This window comes from Muscardinus avellanarius, assembly GCF_963383645.1.
Source record: "Muscardinus avellanarius genome assembly, chromosome: 18".
NCBI classification, from domain to species: Eukaryota; Metazoa; Chordata; class Mammalia; order Rodentia; family Gliridae; genus Muscardinus; species Muscardinus avellanarius.
Window position 1 is genome coordinate 9404223 of NC_137804.1, and position 12706 is coordinate 9416928.

At 45.9% G+C, this 12706-nt stretch overlaps 1 protein-coding gene across 2 annotated transcripts in view; it reads left to right on the forward strand.

The window, feature by feature from the left end:
• The window catches only part of OSBPL10 (oxysterol binding protein like 10), a gene marked incomplete at both ends in the record, with an annotated part of 220022 nt that overhangs the window by 105988 nt on the left and 101328 nt on the right, over positions 1-12706 (forward strand). The window contains one exon of one of the 2 annotated variants that reach the window (XM_080715664.1): positions 9577-9771. The exons of the other annotated variant lie outside the window; for it this stretch is intronic. Within the exon in view, the coding sequence (XP_080571790.1) occupies positions 9577-9771 (195 nt within the window). The remainder of the gene's footprint in view (positions 1-9576; positions 9772-12706) is intronic. 2 annotated transcript variants of the gene reach the window in all.

Sequence of the window (12706 nt, forward strand, 5' to 3'; positions counted from 1 at the left end):
ATGTTCAAGGCCTGGGCTCCTGTCCCAGCACAACCCTGCGCTCTGCCCCACCAGAAGCACTGGTCTCTCTGGTCTCCAGTTCTCCGTATCTGGCTCACTTTCACCTTCCTCACACACTGCCTCCCTCAGACACACCCGATGGGCCTACCCCCGGGCCTGCAGAGCGTCCGCCTACAATATTTTTCCCTCGATGGCATGGCTTTCTCTGTTTCTTCCTCCGAGTCTTTAATCAAATGTTCCTTTCTCGTGAGGCCTTCCGTAAAATTGAAAGTCCTTCCCACATGCTTCTATTTCTGCTTTATATCTTAGTATCTAAAACATTTTATATTTTACCTTTTTTTTTTTGCAGTACTGGGGATAGAACCGGGGGTATTCTACCCCTGAGCTATACTCCCAGCCCTATTTTTTATTCTTTATTCTGAAACAAGTTCTCACTGAGTTGCAAAGGGCCTCAGTAAGTAGCTGAGGTTGTCCAGGAACCGCGATCCTCCTGTCTCAGCCTCCCGAAAGCTGGGATTACAAGCGTGCGCCACCACGCTGGCTTCCTTTTGATCTGTTTTGAGGGGTGTCCCTCTGTTTTACCCAAAAGCCATTTCCCTGAGGACAGGGGCATTTTTCTGCTTTGCTTGCTATTATATTTCTGTTACCGAGGGCAGCACTTGGCACATGATAAAGTCCACGTTGGATCTCTGAATAAGGTGTGTTGGTTGACGTTGCCCCAGGCTGTTTTCTGGACATTTCGTGTTTGTGTATAAGAAGTGTGGGCAGTGTGTCTTTTCCAGATTCTTTGCCTTCTTGGAAGAGAAGAGAAAACACCAGTGAGATAGCGTTACTTTTTTTGTTTTTGGTGGTACGGATGGCCAATCTCAGAGGCATTTCACCTCTGAGCTACACTCTCAGTCCTCCTCCTCTTCCTCCTCCTCCTCTTCCTCCTCCTTTTTTTTTTTGAGGCACTGAGGATTAAATCCAGGAGCATCCACCTCTGAACTATATACTCCATCCCTATTTTTTTAATCTTTATCTTTTATTTTGAAAACAGGGTCTTACTAAGTTGCAGAGGGCTTCACTAAGTAGCTGAGGCTGACTGCGAACCTGCGATCCCTCCGTCTCAGCCTCCCAAGTACTGAGATTATAGGCATGGGCCACCACGCCCAGCTAGTCTTTCTTCTTCTCCTTCTTCTTCTTCTTCTTCTTCTTCTTCTTCTTCTTCTTCTTCTTCTTCTTCTTCTTCTTCTTCTTCTTCTTCTCCTTCTCCTCCTCCTCCTCCTCCTCCTCCTCCTCCTCCTTCTTCTTCTTCTTCTTTTAAATTTGAAGACAGAGTCTTGATAAGTTGCTCAATGTCTAAGTAGCTGAGGCTGGCTCTGAACCTGCCATCCTCCTGTCTCAGCCTCCCAAGTGCTGGGATTCCAGGTATGTGCCACTACGCCGGGCACCAGTGTTGATATTTTATAATTTAGGTTTCCGAGGAAGGGGCAGGGGTAAGATCAAGGCTAAGAGGAATCATTACCAAGTATTTATTTTGTTTATGGAATTTGCAAGGCAATGCAAGGTTCCACAGAACACGCAGTGGCTAGGCAGACACAGTCCCCAGCCTCAGGGAGGCCACTCTCTAGTGGAGGCCAGACGGGTGGGTTGGAGCGCGTTGGTGCTGTGAGGGTGTGTCCTGCATTTCCTCTGACACCGGTAGATGGACTGCACCAAACACTGTTCTGTGCTAATGAGGATAATGGATTAAATCCCATTAAGAGATCTTAATGGGTTTCAGTCCTAATGAACTTATTGTTTAAAGTACCTGAGATTTCTTGTGCTCCCTGGGACTTTGCTATTAAAAGTAACCCCCCCCCCAAAGTTAATTAAACTATCAGTTATGCTCTGGGAAGGGCTGACGTGGCTGGCTGTGGTGGCGCGCGCCTGTGATCCCAGTAATGGGGAGGCTGAGACAGGAGGATCACGGGGTTGAAGCCAGCCTCAGCAACTTGGTGAGACCCAAATAAAAAAATAAAAGAGAGAGACGGGCGCGGTGGCACATTTTCGTAATCCCAGCATTCGGGAGGCTGAGACAAGGAGGATTGAGGTTTGCCGACAGCCTCAGCTACTTAGTGAGGCCCTCCGCAACCCAGTGAGACCTGGTTTCAAAATAAAGAATAAAAAATAGGGCTGGGTGGTGTCGACTGGAGGTAGAATGCCCCTGAGTTTCACCCCCAGGACCCCCCCCACACTATATCTATCTGTTATCTATCTATCTATCTATCTATCTATCATCTATATCTATCTATCTATCTATCTATCTATCTATCTATCTATCTATCTCTCTCTATCATCTATCTATCTATCTATCTATCTATCTATCTATCTATCTATTCAGATGACTCATCAGTAGGCAGCAGGTGCATCCTAATGATGTAGTTCTCCCCTAAGGCTCCACCTTCCAATGGCAGCCTGCGGTTAGGATTTAAATTAGAAATTAAGGCCTGGTGATGTGGCTCAGTAGTAGAGCGCTTGCTTAGAATCTGTGAGACCCTGGCTCTGATCCCCGGGTCTGTCACTGTGCGTGTGTGTGTGTGCGCGCGCGCGCACTCGTGTGCGTGCATGTTTAGTGTGGTGTTGTTACTATCTGGATCAGGTGGGTGAGACCCGCACCTTTGCTCTCTTTTCTCAAAATTGGCTCTTCATGAGCCTTTATCCTTCCATTTATATGTTAGAATAAATGCATTGAGTGGGAAAAACCCACTGGAAGTTTTATTAGAATGATTATCAAATCCTTCGGGAAAGATTGACATTTTTACAATGTTAAGTTGCCCTGCTCCTTTACCATTTATGCGTGCATTTCCATTTTCTCAATTCTTCATTGATTTCTTTTCACAGATTAAATATTTTCCCTGATAGAGGTCCGGTCTATTCCTTTTGGATTAATACCTGTCCAGCATGTTTTTATTATCACTATTGTGAATGAATGACGTGTTTCTGTGGCATGTTCCGTTTGGCTTTGGTTGATACCCAAGAGTGCTACTCGCTCTTCGGAATCCACCATCTGTCCAGCAACAACGCTGAACCATTAGCTTTCTTTTTATGAAACAGTCAAGTCTCAGTGGTGCTGTGTCCTCTCCTCTCCTTCTATCTTTTCTTTGCTCTTGTCTATTTCATTGGCTAGTGCCAACAAAAATACAGCGATAGTGGAATCCTTATCTTGATTCTAACACTAAAAGGATAACACTAAAATTTCTAGATGAAGCATGATGGTTGCTTTAGGGTTTAGGTATTGAACCTAATTAAGTCAAGAAAACATCTCTGTCTCCTCCTCCTCCTCCTCCTCCTCCTCCTCCTCCTCCTCCTCCTCTTCCTCCTTCTTCTTCTTCGTCTCCTCCTTCTCCTTCTCCTCCTTCTCCTCCTCTTCCTCTTCCTTCTCCTCCTCCTCCTTTCTTCTTTCTTCTTTCTCCTTTCTTCTTTCTTCTTCTTTTTTGCAGTACCAAGAATGGAACTCAGGGGCATTGTACCTCTGAGCTACACCCCCAGCCCTATTTTATTTTATTTTATTTTATTTTATTTTATTTTATTTTGAAACAGAGTCTCTCTTTGTTGCTGAAGGTCTCACTAAGTAGCTGAGGCTGGCCACGAACCTGCGACCCTCCCGTCTCAGCCTCCCAAGTTCTGGGATTACAGGCATGCGCCACCACGCCTGGTTCACTTCTTGCCTGTAATGCATCTAGAGTCTGAGGGTGAATGTCTGGGGTTGCTTTTAGCTCTAAAATTCTATAGTTCTACAGTGGGAGAAATAGACTGGCTTGGTCAACATGGCAGCGGTTGTCTTCCATGCACTCGAATAAAGCATCCAGAGTACTGTTGGTGCTGGGAGTCCCAGGTCCTTGCCCATGGCGGTCCCCGGAATGCAAAGTTATGGGGCCTGTGAAGTCACATTTGACTGTGTGTGTGTGTGTATGTGTGTGTGTGTGTGTGGTCCTTGGGGAGGGGGAGAGAAGGGCTTGTGCCATGAAGGGGCAAGTGCAGGAGACCAGTGTTCTGAGAGGAGTCGGGACCTTTCATCTTGACCTGAGGAAAGGCTAGAGGTTCTAGAGGTTCTAGGTGGGCTGGATTGACTGCTACGAAGAGTCAGCGGATTTGAGGGGAAGGTAGGGAGCAAGACCTGGAAATGGGAGGGAAGAGGCAAGCCGGCAGTCTCAGGTTTTCTCCTCTCTGTATGTAGGGTACGGAAATAAATGCATTTGCTTGCAAGGATTTTTCAAAGAGTGGGCATTTGCATGTATGATCATGGATTCTGGACTATGTGTTTGGAGCCGGCTAGAGACTGCCTGTCTGGGAGAATCACTAATTTTGCTTTGCGTGCACGTTGTGTGTGTGTGTGTGTGTGTGTGTGTGTGTGTGTGTGTGTGTGTGTGTGTCTGTATTTTAAAAGGGCACTGGTAGAGCCGGTTGTGGTTGGTGCATGTTTATAATCCCAGCATTAGGGAGGCTGAGATAGGAGGATCGTGGTTCGCAGACAGCCTCAGTTACTTAGTGAGGTGCTGTACAACTCAGTGAGACCCTGATTCAAAATAAAGAAAAAATAGGGCTGGGGGTGGAGCTCTGAGGTTGAATGCTCCTGGATTCCATTCTCAGTACCAAAAAAAAAAAAAAAAAAAGAAAAGAAAAAAGAAAAAAAGAAAAAGAAATTTTCTTTTTCTTACTTTAAGTCTGTTTGAAGCTTTGAGATAACAGCAAATTAACAAAACAAAACAAAACAAAAAGCAGGTCAATGGGAAAGCCAGTGCTCTGCTATTAAGCAAAATACTGAAATGGATTCATTGAAACATCAGTGCATCTTTTATTCAGAGGCTGACTACCAGGAAAATGAAATTCTGAATAATTTTAAGGCTGTTGATGTTCTTTTTATCTTTTCTTTTAGAGGTTAAACCCAGGGGCATTCTACCTCTGAGATACACCCCCACCATTTATTTATTTATTTATTTATTTATTTATTTATTTAAAATTTTTTTGGTGGCACTGGGGACAGAACCCTTCTACCTCCGGGCTACACTCCCAGACCTATTTTATATTTTATTTGGAAACAGGGTCTCTTAAGCCAACGAGTCTGGCTTCGAACCTGCGAACCTGTCTCCGCCTCCCAAGCGCAGGGATTACAATTGTGTGCTACCACGCCCAGCATTTTATTTATTTCTTTTTGAAACAAGGTCTCACTAAATTGCTGAGGGCTTCACTAAATTACAGAGTGACCTCGAGCCTGTGATTTTCCTATCTCAGCCTCCCAAGTACAAGGACGGCAAGTACATGGCCAACATGCCCTGCCTCAGTGTTTTACTTTATATTTTATTTACTTTATTTATTATTTTTTGTGGCACTGGGGATGGAACCCAGGGGCATTCTACCTCTGAGCTGCACCCTCAGCCCTATTTTTTTTTTTCTTTATTTTGAAACAGGGTCTCACTGAGTTGCAGAGGGCCTTGCTAAGTAGTTGAGGCTGGCCACAAACCACGATCCTCCTGTCTCAGCCTCCCGAGTGCTGGGATGACAAGCGTGCGCCACCACGCCCGGCTTTGTTGTTCTTTTGTCAGGCAGCGAGAAGAGGGGACACAGGAGCGGCCAGTCGGTAGCCAGTCGGGTAGCTGATAGCAGTATGAGGGGCGCTTCTCCTAGGTTAAGGATGAAGAAACCGTTCCCCGGATTCAGAGTTTTCTGCAGACCGCACACTTGGCATTGTTTCGCCGCTCCCACTGAACAGAGACGATCTGGAGCCCCACCCTGCCAGGCTCTGTGAATATTTCAAACTACTAGCAAGGATATGTTCTTATGACAGCCAGGCACAGTTTGAAAACAAAGCCTGGCAATTTCAGACAGGACAGGCCGGATGTGGGGGAGGCAGCCTGAGCGTGTACAGCGGCTGCTGGTTGCTGCCATGTCGTCTGTCTCTTCTCCTGATTACCCTGCGACTCGCCGAGGGTGAGACTCCTGTTCACTGCTGGAGGAGGCTCAGGTGTGAATTAAACCGCAGGGTTCCTACTTTAATGGAAAGTTAAAGTTTTTTTTTTCTTCTTTTTAACTCCACCGTACCGCCCGTGAATTCAAATGACAGCCATTAAGTAGTGATCATGGGGTTAGACATCCACGGTGGGATAATTGGGCCAATTTCTTGATTTATTGCCATTCATGGTAATAGTGCTACAGGCGGAGGTGTCTACTACTGGAGCTGTCTTCCTCTCCGATTTCTGATGGTTCTCATTTCTATTCAGAATTTAGGTGTATGTGTGTGTGTACGTGTGTGTGTACGTGTGTGTGTGTGTGTGTGTGTGTGTGTGTAAGACGGAGAGAATTTCTCCCAGTAGTCTTGATATTTGATTGCTGACCATGTAAGTATTAAATTGTATTTTGGAGCCGTGTACGGCAGTGCACACCTGTAATCTCAGTACTTGGGAGGCTGAGACAGGAGGACGGCAAGTTTAAGGCTAGCCTTAGCAACTTAGTGAGGCCTTCAGCAACTTAGCAAGACCCTGTTTCAAAATAAAATAGAATATATAGGGCTGGGGGTGTAGCTCATAGGTAGATGTCCCTGGGTTCAGTCCCCAGTACTGAAAAAAATATATGTGTGTGTATGTATGAGGTGTGTGTGTGTGCGCGCGCGTCTTTATCATCACTTTGATCCTATAGAAAAGAAGGAGAAAAGTCAGTGGCTGCTACGATTTTGTGCTAGGCAACTTCTTAACATTTAAAAAAAATCAATAAGGCCTGCATCGATCAACTTTTAAGTGATGTAAAGAAACAAACTTTGGACGCACAGCTCCTGCTTCTCAGGTTTTATGCCGAGCATTTTGTGTGCATGATCTAATTTAATCTTCAGGGTGGCTTTTAAGGGTCAATATTATTATTCCTCTTTTAGCAACTAGGAAATTGATGCTTAATGAGAAGCTTAAATAACTCACCCAAGGTCACGTGGCCAGAAGCTAGCAGAGCTGCGGAATTGAAACTTGCCTGTCTGGCTTCAGAACTCAGTAGGAAAGAAAATCTGCCTTTTCTTGGGACGGAATAAGCCTTTCAAACAATCGCAATGTATTTCAGTGGACTCGTAATACTTAGGCAAATTTACTGTTATTAAAGGATTAAGGAAATAGCCTCTTTACTCCTTTGCACACCGAGTAAAAAGATTGAGCCTGAGAGTAGATGGCTGATGTCCTTCATTGTGATTGAGAGAGATGGAATTCTCAGACCACACGTTTCTCTAATTTCCTATCCACACACTTACATAAAAGCAGCGGCACCCGGGTTCCCGTCTGTCTCTATCTGTATTCGTATTAGTTGTGTGTGCAAGCCAAATCCGGAGAGCCTTTACAAACAATTGTGGCTTTTCAGGGTATTCCAGAATTCTGGTTTCTACCCTGGTTCCCAATCTCTCTCCAGAGGCTTAGTGATTTATAAAATGACAGACTGCTAATATTTGATGATTTTTAGAATCACTATCATGGAATCATGTGTTTGTTACTCGAGGCTTGAGGCCAAAACTGCCTTGAATATCCAGACAGTCCGGGGTGCCTGGGACCCAGCATCCTGCTCATCCTCCCACCTCCTCCCCTGGCTTGGGTTTTCATCCCAGAATACCTTTCTGAGTAGAGATCAACCCTTCTCTCTTTTCTCCCTCACTTCTTTGAAGTTTTCTGGTGGTGTTGCCAAATTAGCATTCTTGGCCGTGTGTCTTATCTTGCCAAAAACATACAAACATCTGTGGGGAAAACTGTCCCATAATCTTGTGTTTAACATTTCATGGTAGACATTCTGTGAGGTAAATATTGGCACTACGACACCTGGCATGATTTTAACCTATCATCCAAATGTCTTTTCTCAAGCTAAATGAAGCCTAGTAATAATTAGAATGTAAATTTTATGCAGAACTAAACATTTTTGAATAGGTAATACCGTCACCTGGTTCAGAATGAAAGAATACAAAAAGCTATATGGTGAGCCGGGCGTGGTGGTGAACGCTTGTAATCCCAGCACTCGGGTGGCTGGGACCAGAGGATCGCGGTTCGCGGACAGCCTCAGCTACTTAGTGAGGCCCTCTGCAACTTAGTGAGACCCTGTTTCAAAATAAAGAATTAAAAATAGGGCAGAGGATGTAGCTTGGAGGTCAAATGCCCCTGGGTTCCATCCCCAGACCCGCAAAAAAAAAAAGCTATATGGTGGGAAAAAACCTCCTTTTCTGTTCCTACCCTCCCGTTCCCTGCTTCTCCATAAATAAGCAGCCATTTTCTCTGTTTTTATGCATACTCTTCAAGAATATTTCTGTCTTATATAAGTGATCTTAAATAATAGTGAAAATGCTTATTTCCCACTTTTTTTTGTGTGTAGTGCTGGGGGTGGAACCTAGGGGCTTTTCTACCTCCGGGCAATACTCCCAGACCTATTTTATACTTTATTTGGAAACAGGGTCTCACTAAGTTGCTGAGAGCCTCACTCAGTAGCTGAGGCTGGCTTCGAACCTGCGCTATCCTCCTGTCTCAGCCTCCCAAGCGCGGGGATCACAAGTGTGCGCCACCGCAACTGGCAATTTCCCACTTCAAAGTAGAACTCTGCTTACTCTGCAATGGCTTTGGACCTTGCTCTTTACGTGTAACTGTGTCAATTAGAGATTTCTCAAGATCAAGCCGGGGGTGGTGGCGCAGGCTCCTAAGACCCGGCATTCGGGAGGCTGAGATGGGAGGATCACGGTTCGTGGACAACCTCAGCTGCTACTTAGTGAGGCCCTTTGTGACTCAGCGAAACCCTGTTTCAAAATAAAGAATACAAATTAGGGCAGCAGGTGTAGCTCAGAGGTAGAATGGCCCTGGAGGTTCCATCCCCAGTACTGAGAGAGAGAGAGAGAGAGAGAGAGAGAGAGAGAGAGAGAGAGATTTCTCAAGATCCGCTGATACAGAACTTTGTCATTATCCTCTTATAGTCCCGAATTATCCCATTATCTGGGGGTACCGTGATTGATTCAATGGGTCCCACAGTGATGACCATCCTTTCATTAAACCTACTGCTCTGGTGCCTATTAGGGGCAGGGGGCATTTCACACAGGCATAGGAGTATCTGGAGGATACCCTGGCAGAGCCGGGAAGTTCCTTTACCACTGCGGCAGGTCCACCAGGTTGCCCTCACTGGGGCTTGTCACCTTTTATGTCCTTGGGACTCATTTCCCTGCGGCCCTGTTGACAGACTGTGCACTCAACCATTTGCGTTTTTGCCGGTCTCGCTGGGTGAAAGATGGTGTCTAATTCCTGGAATCCCAGTGCTTTTGAGGCTGAGACAGGAGGATCGCAAGGTGGACGTCAGCCTCAGAAATTTAGGGAGATCCCAGCAATTGAATGACCCTCCTATCTCAACCTCTCAAATACTGGGATTACAGGTGCGTGCTACCATGCCTGGCTTGGAAATTGTCTTTCTGAAGAGCGTATTCATGGGACTGGGGTATGCAGCCCTGCGCTACCTCCCCCGAGCCTTCAGGTAGTAAGAGGTCGCGTTTGAACAGAAGGTACCCCTGAGTCACGTTGTGCGGGCCAGCTGTTGAGTTCTGACACCTCTTGCTTATTCTAGAGTGCTCCAAGCTCCCGAAGCCGAAGTCTCACTTTGCTTCCCCATGGAACACCCAATTCTGCGTCTCCCTGTAGCCAGAGACACCTCAGTGCGGGGGCCCCCGGTGGTGTGGTCACAGTCACGCATCACAAGTCGCCTGCAGCTGCCCGAAGAGCCAGGAGCCAGTATGCCGGTCAGCTTCACGAAGTGAGAGAGGTAGGCTCGGCCCTCCGTAGAGCGTAAGTGGCCGCGGGCGTTGGTCTATGGAAAGGGGGCCCCGGTGGCCAGCCTCCCAGCCGCGCAGCCGTGGCCGTCCCTAGGAACTGTATCTGCGTCTCGGGCTGAGCCAGTTGCTAGGAGTTGGCATAGCTCAAGAAGCAGAGGAAGGACGCTCACAGAGGCACAGGCGCCTCTGGGTACCATCCCACGGTCGCTAAGCTCATAGCAAAGACTAGACAGCTCACCGCAGTGGCGGATACTCAGGGAAGCATTCGGGGTGTTTGAAGGCCAGGAGTGCTGGGCCTACAACTCATTCCCCTCTCTTCTGCCCTAACTTACTTTCTCTGGGGAATGCCTCGCTCTCTTCTCCTAGACTTTCTGGGGGTGTTGGGTAGTGAATGAACTCCGTCCTTGAAGTCAGAAGACTGAGATTTAACAGCAAGGCTCTTTATATTTGTTTTTAATATTTTCATTGGTGCTTTGTATTCTCACACCATAATAAAGTTCAAGGTGATGGGGACTTACACGCACACAGCACTCGGTGGGCTTCTCCCGGGCTCCCTTCCCGCTCCCCGTCCCCGTAGGTGATTCTGAGATGGGCTTTGCGCTTCTCACATTCGGGCATGATGGCAGAGGAAATGTTCCCTTCATTAATTCTGCCCCCCAGACCACCTTCCTGCCTCCACTGGGGTTTCTCCTTCATTATCTCAAGTCCCTTTTGTACCCCGATTACTCCCCGACTCCAGCTTGGACACCCCCGATTCTTAGCGTTCAGATCACCCTTTGCGGCCATTTTGCACAATGGACAATCTAAGATCAATCTGATCGCTTAGGTCGCCGCCTTTGGTCAAATGAGGAGGCGCGCCCCGCGCTAGCTGCCTCTTGGAGAAGGTGGCAGGGCCCCTCCTGGATCCCGCGGGAGCGTGCGACTCGCACACCAGGGCTTTGCTGCTACTTAATGAGCTCTTGTTCTGTACTTTAAAATCATATCCATTAGTGCATGTTAATTTACCAAATAATGACATCCTGTGCAACATTTTCATAACGCATATAACACATCTTGATCATATCCTGCTAGCCTGTCTTACCTCCACCTCCCCCTTTTATTTATTTATTTATTTATTTATTTATTTATTTATTTATTTGTTTTTTCAGTATTGGGATTGAACCCAGGCGCATTCTACCTCCAAGCCACACCGCCAGCCCTATATTTTTTTATCCTTTATTTTGAAACAGGGTCTCACTACGTTTTACTGGGGAATGAACTCAGGAGCATTCTACCTCCAAGCTTCACCCCAACCCTATTTTATTTTTTAATTTTGAAAAAGGGTGTCGGTAGATTTCTGAGAGTCCCACTAAGTTGCTGAGGCTGTTCTCGAACCTGTGAGCCTCCTTCTCGGCCTCCTAAGGACTCGGATTTCCAGTGGTGCACTGAAATAGCTATCCTTTTTTTTTTTGGGGGGGGGCACCTTTTCAAAGCACTATTATGTCAAATACAGTGGGAAAGTGTTGAATATGCATAAAATAGGATAGCATATAATTCCACATTACCACGTTCCTATTGCCCAACTTCAGCAATTTTAACTTTCAGTTATTTTATTTATTTGTTTGCTTATTTATTTTTTTGTGGGTCTGGAGATGGAACCCAGGGTCATTTGACCGCCAAGCTACACCCCCTGCCCTATTTTTTATTTTGAAACAGGGTCTCACTGAGTTGCGAGGGCCTCACTGAGTAGCTGAGGCTGTCCGGTCTCAGCCTCCCAAATGCTGGGATCACAAGTGTGCGCCGCCACGCCCAGCTCAGTTTCTGTTTTATCAGGTTTATTTTCCATCACTTTTTCTTTTCTTGCTAGAGAATTTTTTGTGTGTATGTGTGGTACTGGGGATTGAGCCCAGGGGCATTCTGCTTTTGAGCTATAAACACCAGTCCTGTTTCATTTTTTATTTTGAAAGTGGGCCTCACTAAGTTGCCAAGGCTGGCCATGAACCTGCGATCCTCCAAGAACTGGAATTACAAGTGTGTGCCTTCAGGCCCGGCTCTTGCTAGAGGATTTTAAAGAAAGATTAAACATTATATCACTGTCTCAATGCCAGAGAATGAATCAGTGTTTATCTAGCAGGAACTCTTTTATACAATTTAACTATGATCTATGATCTATCATCTATGTGGAGCTCATTACAATCTATTTTTTTAAGTCCTTTGAGACCATAACCTTAAGAAAAAGGCAATTGAAAGTTCATGATATTTTGGAAATTCTTTCTGTTCTATTATAAATGAGTCTCTATTAAACTTGCTGTTATAAGCAATGATAGGATGCTTCTGTAGGGGAGAAAGAGGACTTATGTTTAGTGAGCTATGACTTAAATAAAGGTGGAGATCGTGTGTGTGTGTGTGTGTGTGTGTGTGTGTGTGTGTGTGTTGCTGGGGCTTGAACCCAGGGGCATTCTACCTCCGAGATACATCCTCCAGCCCTTTTTAAAATTTTTTTTGTTTGGAAACAGGGTCTCTCTAGGTTGTTGAGAGTCCCACTATGTTCCTGAGGCTGGCCTCCCACCTGCAATCTTCCTGTCTCAGCCTTCCAAGTGCCGGGATTCCAGGTCTGCAGCACCACACCCAGCTAGTGGAGGCAATTTAGTATCATTCGATTTAATATGATGCCCAAATCTTTCTTTTCTCTCTCCATTTAAAAATAAGTCCAGTTTATGTTATTTGTGTATGTATGCGTAAAGATGATCAGGTCTGCAAGAAGTATAGTGTAAGTATATATTGCAAACATATATATATATACAAGTGCCGGGCATGGTGGCGCACGCCTGTAATCCCAGCATTTGGGAGGCTGACACCTGGAGGATTGCGGTTCATGGCCAGCCTCAGCTACTTAGTGAGGCCGTCCACAATTCAGTGAGACCCTGTTTCAAAATAAAGAATAAA